Source organism: Fusarium coffeatum (genome assembly GCF_003316985.1).
Source record: "Fusarium coffeatum strain FIESC_28 chromosome Unknown BRIP53273_contig_323, whole genome shotgun sequence".
NCBI classification, from domain to species: domain Eukaryota; kingdom Fungi; phylum Ascomycota; class Sordariomycetes; order Hypocreales; family Nectriaceae; genus Fusarium; species Fusarium coffeatum.
Window position 1 is genome coordinate 17,520 of NW_022158112.1, and position 19,706 is coordinate 37,225.

At 48.0% G+C, this 19,706-nt stretch overlaps 8 protein-coding genes across 8 annotated transcripts; 7 read left to right on the top strand and 1 right to left on the bottom strand.

Moving 5' to 3' along the window:
* Positions 1 to 276: 276 nt before the first annotated feature.
* On the top strand, positions 277 to 951 carry FIESC28_10593 (uncharacterized protein; the record flags this gene model as incomplete). The annotated part of the gene is made up of 1 exon (XM_031164724.1): positions 277 to 951. The coding sequence occupies one exon, from the start codon at positions 277 to 279 to the stop codon at positions 949 to 951; it is 675 nt and encodes a 224-aa protein (XP_031011212.1).
* Positions 952 to 1,633: 682 nt separating this feature from the next.
* Positions 1,634 to 2,788, top strand: FIESC28_10594 (uncharacterized protein; the record flags this gene model as incomplete). Its single annotated transcript, XM_031164725.1, has 1 exon — positions 1,634 to 2,788. The coding sequence occupies one exon, from the start codon at positions 1,634 to 1,636 to the stop codon at positions 2,786 to 2,788; it is 1,155 nt and encodes a 384-aa protein (XP_031011213.1).
* Positions 2,789 to 3,403: 615 nt separating this feature from the next.
* Positions 3,404 to 5,134, top strand: FIESC28_10595 (uncharacterized protein; the record flags this gene model as incomplete). The annotated part of the gene is made up of 1 exon (XM_031164726.1): positions 3,404 to 5,134. The coding sequence occupies one exon, from the start codon at positions 3,404 to 3,406 to the stop codon at positions 5,132 to 5,134; it is 1,731 nt and encodes a 576-aa protein (XP_031011214.1).
* Positions 5,135 to 5,188: 54 nt separating this feature from the next.
* On the bottom strand, positions 5,189 to 10,735 carry FIESC28_10596 (uncharacterized protein; the record flags this gene model as incomplete). The annotated part of the gene is made up of 6 exons (XM_031164727.1): positions 5,189 to 5,376; positions 5,421 to 5,559; positions 5,604 to 5,981; positions 6,026 to 6,085; positions 6,431 to 8,387; positions 8,928 to 10,735. The coding sequence occupies 6 exons, from the start codon at positions 10,733 to 10,735 to the stop codon at positions 5,189 to 5,191; spliced, it is 4,530 nt and encodes a 1,509-aa protein (XP_031011215.1).
* A 1,958-nt stretch (positions 10,736 to 12,693) lies between these two features.
* FIESC28_10597 (uncharacterized protein) lies at positions 12,694 to 14,370 on the top strand (the record flags this gene model as incomplete). The annotated part of the gene is made up of 1 exon (XM_031164728.1): positions 12,694 to 14,370. The coding sequence occupies one exon, from the start codon at positions 12,694 to 12,696 to the stop codon at positions 14,368 to 14,370; it is 1,677 nt and encodes a 558-aa protein (XP_031011216.1).
* Positions 14,371 to 15,091: 721 nt separating this feature from the next.
* Positions 15,092 to 15,904, top strand: FIESC28_10598 (uncharacterized protein; the record flags this gene model as incomplete). The annotated part of the gene is made up of 1 exon (XM_031164729.1): positions 15,092 to 15,904. The coding sequence occupies one exon, from the start codon at positions 15,092 to 15,094 to the stop codon at positions 15,902 to 15,904; it is 813 nt and encodes a 270-aa protein (XP_031011217.1).
* A 502-nt stretch (positions 15,905 to 16,406) lies between these two features.
* Positions 16,407 to 18,404, top strand: FIESC28_10599 (uncharacterized protein; the record flags this gene model as incomplete). Its single annotated transcript, XM_031164730.1, has 1 exon — positions 16,407 to 18,404. One exon carries the CDS (start codon positions 16,407 to 16,409, stop codon positions 18,402 to 18,404), a length of 1,998 nt encoding a protein of 665 aa, XP_031011218.1.
* Positions 18,405 to 18,893: 489 nt separating this feature from the next.
* Positions 18,894 to 19,700, top strand: FIESC28_10600 (uncharacterized protein; the record flags this gene model as incomplete). The annotated part of the gene is made up of 1 exon (XM_031164731.1): positions 18,894 to 19,700. One exon carries the CDS (start codon positions 18,894 to 18,896, stop codon positions 19,698 to 19,700), a length of 807 nt encoding a protein of 268 aa, XP_031011219.1.
* Between the last annotated feature and the right edge of the window lie 6 nt (positions 19,701 to 19,706).

Sequence of the window (19,706 nt, forward strand, 5' to 3'; positions counted from 1 at the left end):
GATTGGGTTTGTCCCCGCATTTCATCGGAGTTGCTAACCGTAGTCTGTTGCTTATCGTGGGGGAATGCTAGTCTGGTATTACACCATGTACGTCGATGTTGGGATCTCCACATGCCAGATTGGAAATGTGTGTAGGAGGTAAATAAAGGTGCATCTCACTGTTATAAGTGGTACAGACTCACAACTTACCTTTCACACCTTAATACTCACAACTCTACATCTACTGCAAAGCCATAACCCATACATCTCTATCTGGTTAACAGCATCTCTCTCATCATGTCCTCGCTGCCAGAGCCAATACTCTATCACATCAAACCAACAAAATTGGTCCCCAACTCACCCAAACCCCTCCTCCTCTACAAGGAAGCTTTCGTCAAAGATGGACAAGTCGACCGAACAGCCGCCTTTGATACCTTGAGATCAAACAACTGGGACGTTCAATGGCTTGTTCGCTACGGCCAACATCAACGAGCCCACTATCACTCCCAAACCCACGAAGCCATGATCGTCGTCCACGGTCCCGGCAAGATCCGCTGGGGTGTCGCAGACTTGTCCGAAAACTGGGAAGACCATACCTACGGTCAAGCCTACGAAGACGGCGGTATAGAAGTGGACGTTGAAGTGGGAGATCTTTTCGTCATACCTGCTGGTGTTTCGCACAAGTCCTATGACCCAGATGCTAAGTCCGCGAGTTTTGGATGTTTGACGGGTGATGCTAGGAAGATTGATAGTAACATTGAGGTATCGGAAGTGCCGTTGGAGGGGTTTTGTATGATGGGGGCTTATCCGCAGGGCTTCTCTTGGACTTGGGATGAGGGAGGGGATAGTAAGGGAGATTTTGAGGCTGTTTGGGGCGTTGAGAATGCTGATGCTGATCCGTATACTGGGAAGGAGGGGGGCATTAGCAAGTATTGGAAGAAGCAACCTGATGAGTTGAGGAGTTCACTTTGAGAAATTGTATGAAGGAGTCAAGGATTGGAGTCAAGTTGTCTCATAATCTGTACTGGTATATGTTGCTCGTCAGATGGCAGTTAATCGGAGATCTTAATGTAGGGCCCAATTAATCTACAACAAACTTCAGATGTAGTAGGCACTCATCACCCATCTGAAATAAAAAGAAATGCTCCAGGTGTGTATCCCAGAACGGCAAAAGGAAGGGTCTGGCCGGGGATTGAACCCGGGACCTCTCGCAAGCTGTGCTACAGGGTGTACCCTAAGCGAGAATCATACCACTAGACCACCAGACCGAGTTCATCGCACGTGATGCGGGTTGCTTGTTGAGACTCGGGCTTCGATTCTGACATTATGTACGGAGTTTGATTGTTCTTGGCAAATGGCGAGTGTGGATTGAACCCCCAAAGCCCCCAATGCCCAGAACTCCTACGGCAACTTCCATTCTGGAATGAGCTTATTCTTGGCCAATAAATCCTGGCTCATCTGGCCAAGCTTTCTAGACCTGGCTGTTGATCAGATGCGCTGTCTTTCATTGCCACTTCCGGTGTAGACCACTTTGCCAAGGGTCAACAATCATTACCGTTATCTTCCATCTTCACATGCACCCACGCGGTTCCACCCTTGACGCACGCAACCAATTTCCTATCAATCTGCCCTGCGCTTCAATTGGCTGCACATCATGGAGGCCGAAATACCTTTTGATGAATTAATCGTGGATCGTATGGATGTGTTTGACGATGGCGCGAAAGCTCTATTCACGTTCAAACTCAACGGCAAAAGGATCTTTGTTTCAATATTCGCAAAGCCTTATGGAGAAAATGACGATGATGAGGAGGAGACTGTTGAGGACCGCCTAATTGAGCTTCTCACTGATGCATCGGACGATGACCTCGATTTCTGCGAGGATGAAGACATAGAATTTTACGAAAAGTCTGTTGACGAGGCTGCTCACATCGTGATGGATATTGGAAGGATTCCATTCTCCCAGGTCGCACCGCCGCTTATACGACATGATTATGAGGAACCGAAGGATTTACACCATGCGATGTTCCCCGAAACCTTTGACTTTCGTCTCGAGACCATCCATGATACTGCATTCATGTATCCGATCACGCCTGGTGAAGCAGCCAAACCGCGCGACGACGGTGGTCCTGATCCTAATCTCAATATTGACTTCCTACCAGACCCCAAAACACCTAGATACTCGACAAAAGATATCATTGTTGAGAAAGAGTATAAGTACGGTCTATGGGTTAGAGAGGTCAGGGTCGGGTCAGAAACTATGGTCTGCAAAGCTTTTCCAAGGGGTCTGGAATATGAATATTTGGCTCCAGAGCTCAAAATGCTTCAAATGATCGAGAAAGTGAACACAGCACTCAAGACGCCACTCCGAGTTCCATTATTGAAAGGATACGTCGTCCACCCAGTCACAGAAGCAATACTCGGTTTACTACGCACCCGCATTCCACCAAGTCAGTACGGAAACTCCATTTCAGATGCTGGAAAGCACATGTCCAAGATTCCAGTCGATATTAGGCGACGATGGCTGCAACAAATTACAGAAACTGTCAACGCTCTACATAAAGTCGGATTGGTTTGGGGCGATGCAAAGCCTGGGAATGTATGCATTAATCCAGATAATAATGCTTGGCTCATTGACTTTGGGGGAGGATGGACACAGAGATGGGCAGATAAGGGTATTGCTGGCACGGTAGAAGGGGATAAGCATGCGTTGACCAAGATCAAGGCATTTCTGCTATTTAAGTGTCCTGAAATGACACAGGAGCAGATAAAGGAGCTTTTCTATGGGGTATTCATGAGTTCTTCTGAGTAGATGGCCAGAATTGGACACGAGCTTACTTAGTTCTGCATGTACAACAACAATAATGGCAGAGAATGCTGGCAGGTTTCAACCGCGGGCGTTGTCTCGGGGGAATTGAGTTTAGTAAACGTCATCGTTATTAAACTTTAAGTGGTTCTGGCAAACTCGGCATCGATGCTGTATGTCGATCTACGAATATGTGTCTTGTAACTTACATTCATCTGTAACTTACAATATCATTTACAAAGGAGGCCTCAGCCGGTGTGAGATTGTCATGAAATGGGTAATGCCCGTGAAACCGCTAACGATAAGCTGCAGCCTCGATTGGCTTTTGGTTTGAGATATGACCTTGGCGAAATCGAGAACTCTGTCCTGATCCACAGACACTACGACAGAACCAATCATCTCAGCATGACGTTTATCGGTTCCCGCGGATTGGACACAGAGGATAGCCCCTAACCAGGGAATCGCCGTCAATTAGACCCACTTGGCTGATCGTCAGCATTGTTCTAGACTTGAATAATTAGACTAATGAATTAATGGCATAATACCTCGGAATTCCCAATTTTCGTTTTCGTTGTTTTCTCACTCTTTCAACTGTGCTGTGGCTTGCAGCCAGTTTTCACCATGGCGTCATCATTTTTGTTTCTGCTTTGTTCATTCTTTGTTTCACATGTCTTATCGGAAGCCATCACTCATGATTCCGATGTGGTTATTTATGGAAACACGGTTGCTGCTATAGCAGCTGCTATTCAAACAGTTCGAATGAACAAAACTGCTGCGATAATATTTCCTGGGAAACGACTTGGTGGATTGACAGTTTCTGGTCTGGGATGGACAGACTCAAAAGATGGGAATACGATTGGTGGTATCGCGAGAGAATTCTATGAGAAGGTCTACCAATACTACGACAACGACGACGCTTGGAAATACGAATCAAGAGATGATTACATCGACAAGAAGATCCGAGCTCAACCGGGTATGGCCATCGGGGATAACGTTCAGTGGACCTTTGAACCGCATGTCGCCGAGAAGATCTTTGAGAAATGGATCAAAGATGAGAAAATTCCCGTCTTTCGAAATGAGGCCATCGTCCGCTCAGAAGGTGGCGTGGACATGAACGGAACGCAGATCAAGTCTTTCCAAACAGAGTCCGGATCGACATTTTCGGGAAAGATGTTTATCGACGCGGGCTACGAGGGCGATCTCATGGACACAGCTGGAATCTCCCATCGAGTGGGACGCGAAGATAAACAGGAATTCAACGAGTCTGCTGCTGGATTTCATCTAGACCAGGCGAATCGTCTTTCGCAAATCAATCCGTTCAACGACGAGGATGATTCTGAGAGCGGTTTCATTCCAGGCGTTGGCCGGGAACTTACCAACTACGGTGCTTATCATGCAAATGGAAAAGAAGATCATCGTCTTCAAGCCTTTAACTATCGACTCTCATTAACGCAAGAAGAAGACAACAAGAAGGAATTTTTCAAACCAAAAGATTACAACGAGTCGGACTACGAAATCTTGTTTCGCTACATCAAGGCCGGCCACGAGGGACCATTCTTTACCACACAACTCATGCCGAACTTGAAAACCGATACCAACGCAGCTGGTCTTGTCAGCACAGATCTCATCGGCGGAAGCAACAACGAGACATCCAATTATGCAGAATACTCGTACAAAGACCGAGAAGCAACCGCGCATAGACATAAAGTCTGGGCACAAGGACTGCTCTGGACATTAGCAAATCACGAGGATGTCCCAGAACACATCCGCGAAAAAGTTGGACTGTGGGGTTATGCGAAAGATGAGTGGGTGAGCAATGAGAACTGGCCTTACGAGATTTACATCCGTGAAGCCAGACGTATGAACGGGATGTACATGATGAAACAAGACGATATTCAAGATCCGAAAGAGTATAACGATACTATCGTCGCGGTGGGATATTACACGCTTGACGTACACCAAGTCGAACGCGTTATCATCGACGATCGGATCTACGACGAAGGTCTTATCCATGTTCCCAACCCTGGACCGTTCAGCATGCCATACGGCTCAATTATCCCATCAAAGAAGGACGCTACGAATTTTCTTAACCCTGTCACGGTAAGCGCATCGCATATCGCGCTTTCGGCGGTACGCATGGAGCCAGTATATATGATCCTGGGACAAAGTGCCGCTACGGCAGCTGTTTTGGCCATCGAGGACGGTGTGAGTGTCCAGGATGTCGATAGGAAGAAATTGAAGGAAAGATTAGAGGGTGATACGCAGGTTGTCGAGTCTTTGGGTGTAGACAAAAGACCGGGTGGGACATTGGCGATGTTTATGATAATGTTTTGCTTATATCACTTGTTTTAGAGTAGACGATACCAATAGACTTGCTTCATGTTTTGCGATGTTGAATCCTGGCCTCTAGCATACCCAACCGCCATCAACATTATACACTGCGCCCGTGACAAAAGATGCTTCATCACTAAGTAGGAAAGCTATGACGCGAGCAACCTCGATCGGCTCGGCTCTTCTCTTCTGGGCTGTTCCCGCAAGACTACGTTTGACATGTTCCGGGTCATCATATTGGTTCATGGCGGTACTCACAGAGCCTCGGATAGTCAGTCAAGCCATGAGTTTGGGAGACATAACATACCTGGGGAGACGCAGTTAACACGAATGTGACCATTCTCTTTGGCGGCTGTTCTGGAAAGTCCGATTACAGCTGCTTTGCTTGCACAGTAGGCAACATGACCGGGAGCTCCAAACTGCCCAAACACGCTGGCGGCGGATACCTTAACTAGTCAGTGATATTCCATGGCGCAGCTACTTCACTTACAATACTCGCGCCCTCCGTCAAAGCCCTCAACTCCGCCCTCAAGCAATTAAACACACCCCTCGTATTGACCGCAAACATTCTATCCCAGACCTCATCACTATACTCTGTCAGAGGCGTCGGCTCAGCGATGATACCAGCCATATTGACAGCACCGTCAAGCTTCCCGAATGTGTCGAGGGTCTTTTGGATCCATGAGTTTACGGAGTCGCTTTCACTGACGTCTACTACATGGTATATGTGTTTGTCACCGGAAAGTGATGATGTGGCTGTTTTGAGGGCTTCTTCGTTGATGTCTGCGACGGAAATGATGGCGCCTCTTGAGGCGAGAAGTTGGGCTGTTGCGAGGCCCATGCCGGAGGCTGCGCCAGTGATTGCGATCTAGAGAGTTAGTCTTGGGAGTCATGAAGAACAAGTCGACATACTACTTTGCCTTCGAAAGATGCCATAACGGTATGCGATAAAGACTTTTGAATGAGGTTGGTCTTCAAGTGAAGAGTGTAGCTGTCCTCGTCTTATATCTCGATGCAGGATGATGGGTTAACTTCCCCGCACCTTGTTGGTGGCTGCAGTACATCATTACTCCTCTAAAGCAGTAGGTAATCTCAGGATATAGCTTGCCACTTTTGGATTACCTTGTGTATCATTTAGAGCGTCTTGTCAATAGCTAAAAAGGTAGATCACGCCTTCAATGAAATGACCGTGTCAAGGAATGAATGGCCTCTCCGTTTTCGGTTCTTGACAGAGTGGAACAAAACTGTTACCGTCAGGGAGGGTGAACAACTGTACGAATTGGTTGTGATTAATTACAGCAAAACTACATTGCTTACTCCGTCTCTTTCATTCCAGACCTTCTCAATCCTCTCTTTCGTCTCTATAAATATCCTCAACCCGCTCCTTTTCCCCGCCTCTTCAAACCATCCGACAAACGAAGACCGGATCTCCACATCATCCGTTTCACAAGCAGCGACAAAAGCAGGCCATATCAATCTTAAAGATCCATACCCCATTCCTGCATCTGAAGCGTCAAACTCGAGAAGCCGATCGCGTACCCCAAGCACGTGTTTCTCAAGCATAGACGGATCTAGATCGTAGATCCTCCGGTAAAAGTAGACTGAAAGCGCATGTTGCATTGTGTCGGCTAGGCTATTGAGTAAGTTGACAGATTGTTGCTGTTCTGCATCGGCGGGTGTTTCTGCCGTCCAGATAGATTGGCGTAGGACGTGGAGCTGTTTTATCCATCGTTCAACGGCTTTGCCACGAGCCATATATTCCTTAAGAGTTATGGCTTCCTCCTGGCTTTGAACCTTCTCTCGAGCGAGACGAATGACCAGGGAAAGCATGAAAAGATGGAGTTCCGGCACACCAAATATTTCGGGATATAGCGTGGCAGACCAGATTCCCGGGTGCTGAAGATGTAGATCATTCTCGCCCTCAACTTGACCTTTGACCTTTAACATCTCTTGGTCCAAATCTCTCCATGTGGTGAGACGGAATGAGAGATTGTCCAAACTATAAGGTCTGGCGTCGCTTGCTTCAATCGCCTCGCGTACGCGATTGCGATGGTCAAGATTGAGTCGACTCTCAGTAAAGGTACTTTCATGAGAAAGTCGCTCAAAGGCATAGCAGTGATGAAGCAATCTGACCTTGCGAGACTTGCGGCGGTTCAACCCTCTTAAACGAATAAACTTCTCAGTCTCCAAGAAGTAATATTCTGCTTCATCTCGATTGCCAGACAAGACTTCGATTTGCACCATGGTGAGTAGTGCCATGAGAATAGACTTGTACTTAGCCCTCTTGGGTATATCATATGCTGTTCTTAGCATGACGCGTATATGGAGTTGAGCCTGTTGGTAATATGTCTTGCCTTGTTGTAGCCATTTGTTCGAGTCATAGATTCCACCGAGGCTGAAGGCGCTGATGGATAATGTGCCGTAGAAGGCGCATAGACTGGCATGATCCATATCCTCTCCTAAGGTTAGGGCCGCTAAGCAGCTTTTCACATGCGGAAGGAAAAGGATGTGCCATGGTGTTTTGCTATGACGATATGGGGTCAAGCCGCGAAGTACTGTTGTGGCATAGTGTTTGACTAACAAGACAGCATCCTGGGGAATATTACTGTCAACGATTGGGCCTGTCATAAAGGAGGGCTGGGATACTGGTAATGCAGGTGGCTCCATCTGCATGACTGAGGATGATGGAACTGGCGATGACGGTTTTGGTGTAGCTGCAAGTCTGTCAGGCCAAGGGTCAACAACCGTAGAGCCCCACCAATCTGGGAGATCAAATTGGCCAGGGCTTAGCCAGTCGCCTACAGGGAGGCTTTCGAGTACCGTCATCCAATCCTGAGGCTGTCGAACCAGCTGTTGAGAGGCAACTGTCGAGGTATCATAAGGCGGAGGAACGAGCTCGATTTCGTCATCAAAATCCGGAAGAATGAAGTCGTCCTGGTCTTCGATTTGAAAGTTCGAAGTATCTTGCGCACCATCTGGTAGTTTGTCTAGAGTAGAGACAAATTCTTGGTGCCGATCTGCCGTAACTCTAAAAGCTCCAAAAGGGCCTCGCGATATCTGGATATCAGACGGCGCTTTCTCGCACTCGTCTTCAATCTTGGACAAATGCCAACTGGCCAGACTTGGTGGAATGTCGCGCGCAATCTGTTCACTCATACATCGACGTTCTTTCTCCGTAAGCAAAGGCCGTCGAAATCGTGTCGTGGCAGTAGATGGATCATCAAGGTCGAAGATGAGATCTTTGTTGTAGCCTCCACATTCAACGCCGGCTATACTGCACAATGAGCATCCAGGGCGAGCTTCATCACATTTCACACGACGACTTCGGCACTAGGCGTTGTAAGCGTATGCGGGTGGGCCATGACACAGAGAGAACATACAGTAATGCAGCCCCCGAACGATCGGCTTCGCCGGCCTGGCAGGCGCTTGCTCCGAGCGTCATGTTTCCTTCTCGAGGTAGACATATCGAGAGGAATTGTCTCCTTGACGAGACTTGCTTTACGATAGATCGGGTTTCATTTTACAGACTGAAGATGTAGATTATCGTGGGCAGGGTTCTTGTGGAGGAGAGATAGCCATGTCGGGCTAACTGGAAGTGGACGTCCCCGCCTTTCGGTTATCGGCGACTCTTGGGGAAACTTTCCTCTCTTGGAACAGGATGGTTGCCACCATTCAGGTTACGCACTCTAACGAGATAAGTCTTGAGATATACCTTCATTCAATCAGCTATTTGGTGATATTAACAAAAGAGATAGTGGCGGACAAGTGCGACTCTATCAACTCCCGACTAGATATTCACTACCCGCGTGCTGACCTCAGACGTCCCTTGAACCAAGTTTCGAGCACCCAATCACTGCTAATATCTTTGGCATGAAGTGAAGACGAGGTGATGTCCTGACTCAAAACAACGAAGTTGGCGTCTTTTCCATCCTCAAGTGTCCCAATCTCGCTTTCGAGAAGTATTTGACGCGCTGGATTCACTGTTATGCCAGCCAAAGCTTGTTCCACCGTCACAGTCTGATCACCCCCAAGTACTCTTTCCGGATTTTCATCGGGCGTCTTCTCGTACATGAGTCTGGTCGCAGCAGTTCTAACATATGATAATCCATCCGCTTGCGACACGGGAGAGTCACTGTGGAGCGAGTAGACGAGTCCATGCTTCACATCATCTTGCAGCGGATCAATGCGCCCTGCTCGCTCGGATCCAAGGATGTATTTGTCAAAGGTGTTGCCCCAGTACTTGACGTGTCCGATGGTATGACTAGCATAGAGGCCGAGCTTGGCAGCACGTTCGATCTGCTGCGACTGGGTCACGGTGAAATGCTCCAGTCGATGTCGGACCTTTAAGTCAGGAAGCTCAGTCTTGAGCTTTTCAAAAGCATCGAGCACAACTTCAGAAGCACAATCACCATTGACATGTACCATCAACTGGTACCCTCTCTTCGCCCAAGTCCTCATTTCATCGAAGATGTCAGACTCCGTGAAGGGTGTGATATGGCACGTTTTGCGAACTTTCCATCTCGCCCACCCCCACGGTGCTCCCCAGAAGTATTCCGGCAGCAACTCATTCTTGTACTGTCCCTCAAGTGCACCCGTGAAGCCTTGAGTCGAGCCATCCATCCAGAGCTTGATGGTCTTGATCTTCAAGGGTGTTGCGCCGCCTGACGGCATGTCGCCCTTTCCGACAGTCTTCTCAGCTTCTCCAGGTGTCATGTTTGCAGCTGCTCCAGCGATGCGAAGTGGTGCACATATTGCCAACGCGCTCAATATGTAGGCGTCAAGTTGGGGGATAGAGAGTCCGACACCTGCGTCAAAGACTGTGGTGAAACCCTTAGCGCTCCATCGTTTCAAGACATTGAACAGACCGTCGAATATTTCCAACGACTTTATAATCTGACTCGGCAGTGCCTTGGTAATGATGGGTTGGAACGCAGCTGGTTCGATAAGAACTCCAGAAGCAGGTTCATCCTGTTTGGCTTCACGTAAGGCGAGGGAACTGGCGTAGGCAATATGGCCAGAGGCGTTAATGATGAGGATAGGATTTTCAGTCAGGCCTTCCTGTTCGAACAGAGCCGGTGTCAAATCTCTGAATGATCCTTCATATGGTTCCAATCGAGATGGATCGTAGCCATATCCCAGGAGCCACGCACCCTTCTTGAGATCCCTGACTTTATTACGAAGGAACTCCATTGTACCTTCGAAAGTACCGCCAATCTCATGATTGAGAGGATCACAGTTCACCAGGAACTTATCCAACATTGCCGAGGTGATGATATGAAGGTGAGGCTCTACAAAGCCAGGTACGATGCAATTGCCTCCGATGTCAGTCGGTTCTGTGACGGACGATGCTGCAGCCTTGGTGTCCTTGAGACTGCCGACTTTCAGGACCTTGCCATTCTCAATTGCCATTGCTTCGACGGCTGAGAATTTGCCATCTTTCATGGTGACGATTGGGGTAGGATTTTTGCTACTGTAGAAGATGCGGGTCTCGGGAGCAGCATCGACATCTTTGGTGAAGACCCCTTTGGCCCGCTTCTCTATATCCTTGACGAGGGCATCTTGTTCGACACCTTTCACGATATGAGTGGCGATAGCGTGGAGACCTTCGAGGCAACCTGGCATTTTGAAGGCTGGTATAGTCCGTGATGATTTCAGTGCAGATACAGACTCATGCTACTCGACACGACAGTACTGTGTTCTCTTATAGTGCTCATATCTCATGACATAGAAACAGCAACCCCTCTTCTTCCATCCTGAGTTACCAAGTTTAATTAGCGATTTCTACCCCTCTCGATGTTTGAGGCCATCCCGCCTGAACCCCTGTAAATGCACGCCTCGGTGGCGGAAATACTCTTCCTGGATGATTGTCTCAGCCTCCAATGCACAATATTCTGTTTTGGATGCGACAATGGACGAAGAACCCTCACCGTATCTTTGTTTTCTCATCGGCATTTCAGCTCATTGTCTTCCTTGTGAAACTCTCAAGTGGCCTGTCGTGCGCTCGAGACGTTCCACCTAGAACCGTTGCGTAAACCTATCCCGCCTATCGAAGATCTGTCGGGGCATTAAGTAACGTCAGTGTGAATAAGAAATATCCTTAAACCTAGTACTGATGTCGTGCCTCTATTCATGGTCAATCGTTGATCGATCCGCCGAAGTCTTGGATTGGGAACGTCGTCACGCTGTTCGACCACGACTAGTATCTCTTCAGATTGAACTTCCTCAATATTTATTGCAAACTTTAATTATGACACATCACCAAGGAAAACAATAAGTTGGAAGAGATCTGAAGTTAGAATTGCCAATATGGCCGGTCTGGTTTTGCATGCATGAAGTCATAGTCCCATCTAGTCCAGGAAACATGTCAAACGGCTCATACCACTCCAAATCCTCCATGTCGTGCATTCCAGCCTACTAACCTCTTGAACGAAAATCATATAAAAGCTTTTTGCCAATCCTGTCGAGAAATGCGAGCGTAGAAGACCATGAAAAGGGCACTTCAATCATTTTGTTCAAGGCCACTTACCGTTGTTCGGCTCTGCCCCAAGTAGCGAGCCAGGGAACCATGAATCCAAGAACAGGGACAATTCCAAAGATCATCACCATAGCGGTGATGAAACCGGTGTAAAGGTTTTTAAGGGTTAACATGATTGATTGTCGTAGGGCATGAGCGAGTTAGAGTGAGTTAGATGGGGATGGCTGATGTGGTCTCTGATATGAAACGTTGGTAGGATGAGAAGATGTGATTCCCCATTTCCAAGCGGCGAAGCACTGGAGATTGAATACTATTTTTGAACATTTCCAATTTTGAACATATCATGTGTTACAGATAGGAAGCAAGATTAGAGCGTTAGAAATAGCACAAAGCTCGTTACGTAAAGGTTAATATTTTCGAAGACATGTTCCTGAATAAACCTTCGTTTCATATAATTCCTCTAACTTGTTGTCACAGCCTTCAGTTCATGTTCATTTCCACGAAGCCCCCAGAGACAACACTGTTCCCCGCCTTCGGGGTATCGGAGAGTATTGGAAAAGCCTTCCTAATCGGTACGCCCGATGGTGAACTGTTGTAGGATTGTACAGAACAAATAGTTTTCTACCACTTGATGCTACTTGGGCTTTGCGATCGAGCGGGTCGGATACGGCACAGGCCCGCTGTACGCACCATTTACAGTGAAGGAATGGGGTCGGAAAGAGGAGCCGTAGTCTACGGCAACGACGCCCTTTGCTGGCCTCGTGCGTCGTGACAAGGTTCTCCCCGCACCGGTACACCCGTTATCACCCACTGAAGGGCAATGATTGGGCAAACTGATTGCGCTACAACTCAGCTGTCAAGTCACCAACAAAAGAGGAAGGTTTTATCTGGAGGAGAAAGCGGGTCAATTCATCGGCTGCATTCTATTTTCATGTTGTCCCGATTGGTAATTTGAACATGAGGGGACTTGCCGATTGCCTACGATCTCAATAGTCGGATTGCAGAAGTTAATGGCTTGTGATATAAAGTCCAGGCTTCGTGAATAACCAGAAAGGCCTTTCACCACGAATTTACATCTTGTAATTCTACACTTACGACCGCAACAATGGGCTCTCTACCCAACTCAACCAACAAGTTCGACGTCCTCATTCTAGGCGCAGGCCTCTCCGGCCTATGCACCCTCTACCATCTCAAACAGCGCTTTCCAGACTGGCGCATCAAGGTCCTTGACGCTGCCCCCGACGTGGGCGGAACATGGTACTGGAACTCCTACCCAGGATGTCGCTTTGACTCGGAGTCACTTTCATACTGCTTCTCGTTCGACAAAGAGTTGCTTGACGAGTGGCATTGGAAAGAGGCCTTTTCTCCTCAACCTGAGACGCACAAGTACATCACATACTTTGCGGAGAAACATAATCTCTACAAAGATATCCAGTTGAATACTATTGTTACCAAGGCGACTTGGGATGAGGAGGGACATACTTGGACTTTTGTCGATGAGACTGGGAACGAATATGTTTCCAACTTTTTCGTTAGTGGGTTAGGCTTTTTGTCTGCGCCGACCTTACCTGCTATTGAGGGCATTGAGGATTTCAAAGGAACGCTGTTCCACACCTCCCGCTGGCCGAAGGATCTCGATATCAGTCGGGACTTTGCCGGCAAGAATGTTGGCGTCATCGGTACCGGGGCAACTGGTATCCAAACTATAACAGCCCTATCCAAAGAACCCAGCATCAAGTCAGTCAGAGTCTTTCAACGCACAGCCAACTGGTCTGCACCGCTCCGAAATTCCGAAATCACACTCGAGGACATGGCCGAGCATAAGAAGAACTACGACAAGGTGTTCCAAATTTGTTCTGAGAGCACATCTGGTTTCGTGCACAAAGCCGACCCACGAAAGTCGCTCGAAGTTACTGAGGAAGAGCGTCTCGAGCTATGGGAGAAACTGTACAATGAACCTGGTTTTGGAAAGTGGCTAGGTGTGTTCTCGGACACATACACCGATCGTTATGCGAACAGTCTATACTCGAACTTCATGGCGGACAAGATCAGGCAGCGTGTCAACGATCCTGCCGTTGCTGAGAGTCTTATTCCCAAGAATCATGGTTTTGGAACGCGGAGGGTGCCGCTTGAGAGTGGTTACTTTGAGGCGTACAACAAACCCAACGTTCATCTCGTTGATTTGCAGAAATCACCCATTGATCGCGTTACCCCATCTGGAATCTTGACCTCCGATGGGAAGGAACGCAGACTCGACGTTCTGATCTGCGCTACTGGCTTCAACGCCATCACTGGCGCTTTCAGCGCTATAGACTGGCATGGCAAGGATGACCGTCCATTGATCGCCACCAGCGACAGTCCCAAAGCCGACAGCGCAATCTGGCTTGATCATCGACCACGAACATTCCTCGGCCTTACGGTACCTTCCATGCCGAATATGTTCATGGTTCTTGGTCCTCACCAACCCTTCGGGAATGCTACTCGCAGCATCGAGCACGCTGTTCAGGTTATCACGGACTTACTACAGTACTGTAAGGATAACGGGTATACTTCTGTTGAGCCTACTGAGGAGGCTGTCGAGAAGTGGACTGAGCATGTCGTCAAGTGCAGTGAGAGTCAGACTTTGGTGAATGAGATTGATAGCTGGATGACGGGTGTGAATAAGAATGTCAAGGGCAAGAGTGTTAGAAGTGTTGCACGGTACAGTGGTAGTACGATTGAGTACCGCCGACGATGTAATGAGGTTAAGAAGACGGGGTATCAGGGTCTTTTGTTTTCTTAGATCACGGTTATTTTGTTGATTTGCTCAATTGAGAGTCAGTTTACACCTGCACATTCTTCACTAAGTGTGTTCGTAAGAGCTGCAATTGTCTGCCGATGATTTACAAATCCATATAAGAGCCACTAACAGAAGTAAAATCTCCAACATCATTCTTAAGCTCGACGCGGTGCCTGTTCTATTGACATATGTCCAGTGCCATGAACAACGACTCTGTTCAATGTTGTCGATTGTCCTTCTTGTTGTTGATAGGCCGCCGAACACGGGCATGGCTATAGGGTAGTCTCCAAGGCCTCGGCAGTTACATTGCCAAGGCCTCTTCTTTATCGTGTGGCCGGTGAATGCTCGACACGTTGCTGTACGTTGAAACACATGGATCAAGCAATCACTCCTTGTTCCACATTGCAATTCATGCACTTGAACCGTTATCATGCCAACCCCGCATTTTAAAGAGGAAAGTTATATCTGGTGGCTGATCTTAGTGGGGCACATGAGAGATACCGAGCCGGTGTTGACGAAGAGGGCAAGCTTTGCCAGACTAGCTTCGGATATCGGGCAACCAATAGCTAGACATCCAGAAAATGCTACAACATGGAGAAAGTTGATATCAGACAGTATAAGACCAGCTCTTCTAATAACCAATTCGTTCAATATTGCAAACCACATTATTCACATTCTCTATTGATCAACTGCACTCATACTATCACCATCATCTAACTACGCGATGGATGTCCCCGGCTTCGCTTTGATTACAGGAGGTGCCTCAGGAATCGGCCGCGCCTGTGCCAAAGCCTTTGCCAGAGAAGGCTCCGCCGGCATCGCCCTTATAGATCTCAGTCTCGAAGCTCTTCAAGTCGTCAAGACAGAGATAGAACAACAAAACCTTTCACCTAACAAAGATTTCCGAATTGAGCTCTACCCTGCAGATGTCACAGACGAAAACCGCATCAATGAAATCGTCGACGACATGGTCCGAAACTTTGGCCGTATTGACTACGTTGTAAGCGCGGCTGGTGTTGCGATAAAGCACAAAGGCGGAGCAGCATTCGCTGAAACTGACGACTGGAACCGTGTTCTCAACATCAACCTGAATGGCACATTTTTCGTGCTGAGAGCTGCTGCCAAGGTCATGTTGAAGCAAGAGCGCATAAAATCCTCCATTAACGGAAGGGATCTTCAGCGCGGATCTATCATCAACTTCTCCTCCATTCAAGGGCTTGTCGGTATCCCGCTATCTACATCTTACACCGCAGCAAAGCATGCCATCATTGGGCTTACACGCTCGGCTTCGGAGGATTATGCAAAGGGTGGACTACGCATCAATGCTATTTGTCCAGGGTATACGGAAACACCTATGACGACGAAAAATCCTGACGTTCTGAAGGCGATGCAGGAGAGAATTTCTACGGCGGTTCCTATGGAGAGAATGGGCCAGCCTGAGGAAATTGCGGACGGTGTTTTGTATTTGGCTGGCGGACGGAGCTCTTTTGTTACTGGATCTGCTTTGTCTGTCGATGGCGGATATACTCAGAGGTGAAAGGAATGCGAATATGGTCAGAGCGAGGTATTTCAGTTCTCAATATCATCATGTATCTTTCAAAGAACAACTAGAACAGATCTTTTGAATTATATCCCGAGCGGAAATGCTAGGGGAAGGATGACATTGTCAATTTTAGAAACACACTTTCCTCGATAGACTCAAACTAGTTTGTCGCAGTCACAATTAGTCAGCGGGTTTAGCTCAGTTGGGAGAGCGTCAGACTGAAGTCAAACTTCATTCTTCACCAAGTGATATCTGAAGGTCGTGTGTTCGATCCACACAAACCGCAGTCATTTACTTTTTGCCTACTCGGCTCTAGTGTATGGGGCTGTGCAGCTCCTGTTACTCCGCTTGTCCCAGGGATGTCTCATCCATTTCAGCCTTAGGCTGACTGCGATCGGTTTCAGATCTCTCATCGTACTCCGCGGTTCTTGGCTACTTTCGAACTCCATTTCTTCTTTCCCTTGTGTTATAGACCTTTCTTGTGTAGTTCTTCACCATGCCTGAACATGTCGCCCAGCAGCCAAGCAGTGGGCCGTATGCCGCAATCTACCAACAACTCGACACCGCACGCCATGAGATTCGCCTGCTCACTCTGCATCCTGCCAGTGACGAAAACGACCAGATTTGTTGCTCTCTTTCCCACGCAGAGCTGAATCCCCAAAACGATTCAACAGCTCCTGTTTACGAAGCCCTCTCTTATGTATGGGGCGAGCCGATCTTCTCAGAACCAATACTTCTCAACGACCAAAAGTTCTTCGTCACACCAAGTTTGAAGTACGCGCTTTCGTATTTGCGGTCAAAGACTGAACCTCGTACTCTGTGGGTCGATGCAGTATGCATAAACCAGTCAGACATGGAAGAGCGAAATCACCAAGTTGCGCTGATGCGAGAGATTTATTCTCGATGCCAGCGGGACATAGCTTGGATAGATCCGATGATAGGAAGATCTTTTGACAGCAGTCAGCTTGCACACCCGAGACTCCGTGATGAAGTTGAAGAAGAGATCAGGAAAGGAATGGAGCTGATGCACAAGATCACTGCTAAGGATTCCAAGACTCTAAAACGTCTACAGAATATGCATGACTCTGACGGTTATTTCCTCGATTATGGCCCACAGGAACACCTTCATGCTGTCTTTGATACACCAACTATTTGGAAGCGCCTTTGGGTTATGCAAGAGCTCTCGCTAGCTCCGCGGCTGACACTTGTATGCAAGGATGATGAGCTGGACTGGGATTCATTGTCGGTGTTACTGAGAGATGAGCCTTACTTTGACGCATTTCATATGTACAGGAGTCACGAGAATAGCTTCCCAGTGTGGGGAGAGATCTTCGTCACGGTCAAGCTCATCGAGGACCAGCGTCGGCTCTTTCGGGAACCTGAAAATGTTCATTCTGGGCTGATGGATGTGGTGACCCGCTTCCGGGAGATGGAGTCTACCGATCCGAGAGACAAGATATTTGGTCTTCTTGGCTTGGTCACTGAGAACCATGGTATCGAAATTGATTATACAAAATCAGTCGGAGAGCTCTATCAAGAAACCACTATAGCATTGATCAACCTCTCCGGTAATCTGGACATTCTATGTCAGAACCCGTTTGAGGGTAATGATGGGCATAAGGCGCTCCAAGAAGCAGGTCATCGAAACACACCGTCTTGGGTCGCCGAGTTTGATGCGAAACATCAAGATTCTGTGGCACCCATCTTTGCTCAACGCGACATCTTCGGAGCCGGGCTCAAATGTTGCGAAACGCCCTGTCGCCTTCTTGGAAAAGATCAACGTATCTTGGCTTTGAGAGGCACCATCTTGGGAAAGGTTAAGCCAATTCTACAAAATCCGTCAAAGAACTATCTCGTCAAAGGCATCATGGACCTCTACTTCGACCGAGACACAATTTTGAATCCCTCAGCCCATATATATGCTCCAAGCATCAACGGCAAAACTGTGTCTACCGGCGAGACATGTATAAGTGCGTTCTGGAGGACGCTAGTTAAAGACTGCACGATTCCACCAAGAATGCGCCGCCTCCGACAAAAAGAGATCGACATCCTCAATGTTACTAATCAGGAAAGATTAAGAGAAGGCGAGATCAACGTCTTCAGCTTTCAGATCGCCAGCGACAGGCATGAGTCGTATTCCATATTTTCTTACGAGCTTGGTGATGGGTTTGACTATGCTGATGTAGATGATGGGTCAAACATGACTAAAGTGCGCAATGACACTATTTTGAGAGAATTCATGTTTGTGATGACCGAGAATGGATTGTTTGTGTTGGCGAGATGGCATGTGAGGGAGGGTGATGTTGTTGCTGTTCTGGATGGTGGGAAAGTCCCCATGATTTTGCGAAAGGCTGAAGCTATTGAGAATGAAGAGGGACCTGGGGACGTGTACAGGGTTGTTTGCGCGGCTTATGTGCATGGCTTTATGGATGGGGAAGCTGAGACGGGAGTTGAGGAGGAATGGTTGAAGAAACAGGACATTATGCTAGTATAAAGGAAAGAATCGATAGGGTAGAAGATTTTTCCAGATCGATAGTCTCAGTAAAATTACTCTTTCAGGCATTGCCAGCTTCATACGTCTAGGACTTGATGTTCTGTTCTTAAAGATTTCCATGGTAAGGCTGACAACGATCATGTTAACCCCACATGGTGTTGGTCCTCACAGCCACTTGATGTCATTCTACTCGGCACAGGCGCAGCAAAATTCCTCTTACGGCAAGGACTGCGATGGCCATGTAATGTTGATCCTTCGATCCTTCACTGGTTCGACCACTCAGAGTCTCTAGCCAAGCTTGCCTTAAGCCTAATTCCACTGTAGCATGATATCACTGGGCGATCTTTCCATTTTGAGTGCGATCGGATTCAAGACGTTGGAAACATTTTATATATAGCCTTGGTCCTGCTGCGATTAGCCTTGGGCCTGAACTTGACTATCTCAGCTGTTCACTTATTTTCCAATCATTATTTGCATCAAGCTCCCACCATGACTACAACGTATCAAGTCCCCCCAAACGGCGTCCTGCCGCCTCAGGACTACCAGCCTCCATCAAAACAATCCATATATCAATCTTCCGAGAACAATGCCCCAGCTCCTTACCAGGACCGCCCGAATGGTCCAGCTCGCTACAAAATCACGAAACCCTCATTCCACAGTCGTTATGAGTGCACGCCTGAGGATGACACCGACAGACCAGCAACCTACAGCCTCCAAATCTCAAGTCGAAAAAAGAAGCCCGACCTGGCGTTTTCCGCAGAGGGGGCGCCGATGGGAGAATGTTTCTTCCCAGAAGTAAAAAAGACGTCCCCAAGCGACAGCAAGTCTTTTAGAATTGCTCTTGGTAACCCCTCCAACGCCCAGTGGACAGAGCTTATCCATCACGGCGAAGACAACTATGGTTGGACATTCATGTTCAATCTTCCAAGCACCGGACAGCCTATGCCCATGACTTGGAAGAAAGATAACAATATCGCTGTTGATGGGATGCATGCTTCCAAGCTCGGCGACAATAATTTCAACCTTCAAGATCCGAACGGCCAGGTCATGGCTGTCTTTACGAGGCAAACCTTCAGTCTACGATCCAGCGCTATCGGTACATTGCAGACCAACGTGGACCTCGGTCCTCTTTTCGAGTACGCTGTTGTCATGTCGCTCTTGTGTATTTACGAGTATCGAAAGAGGGAGGAGAATAACAGTGCGAGTTCGAGTGGTCTGGGTGCTATTGCCGCTGTTGCTGCCGCCGGTGGTGCCGGTGCCAGTGGCGGTGGAGGAGGAGGTGGAGGCGGTTGTTAATCGGGA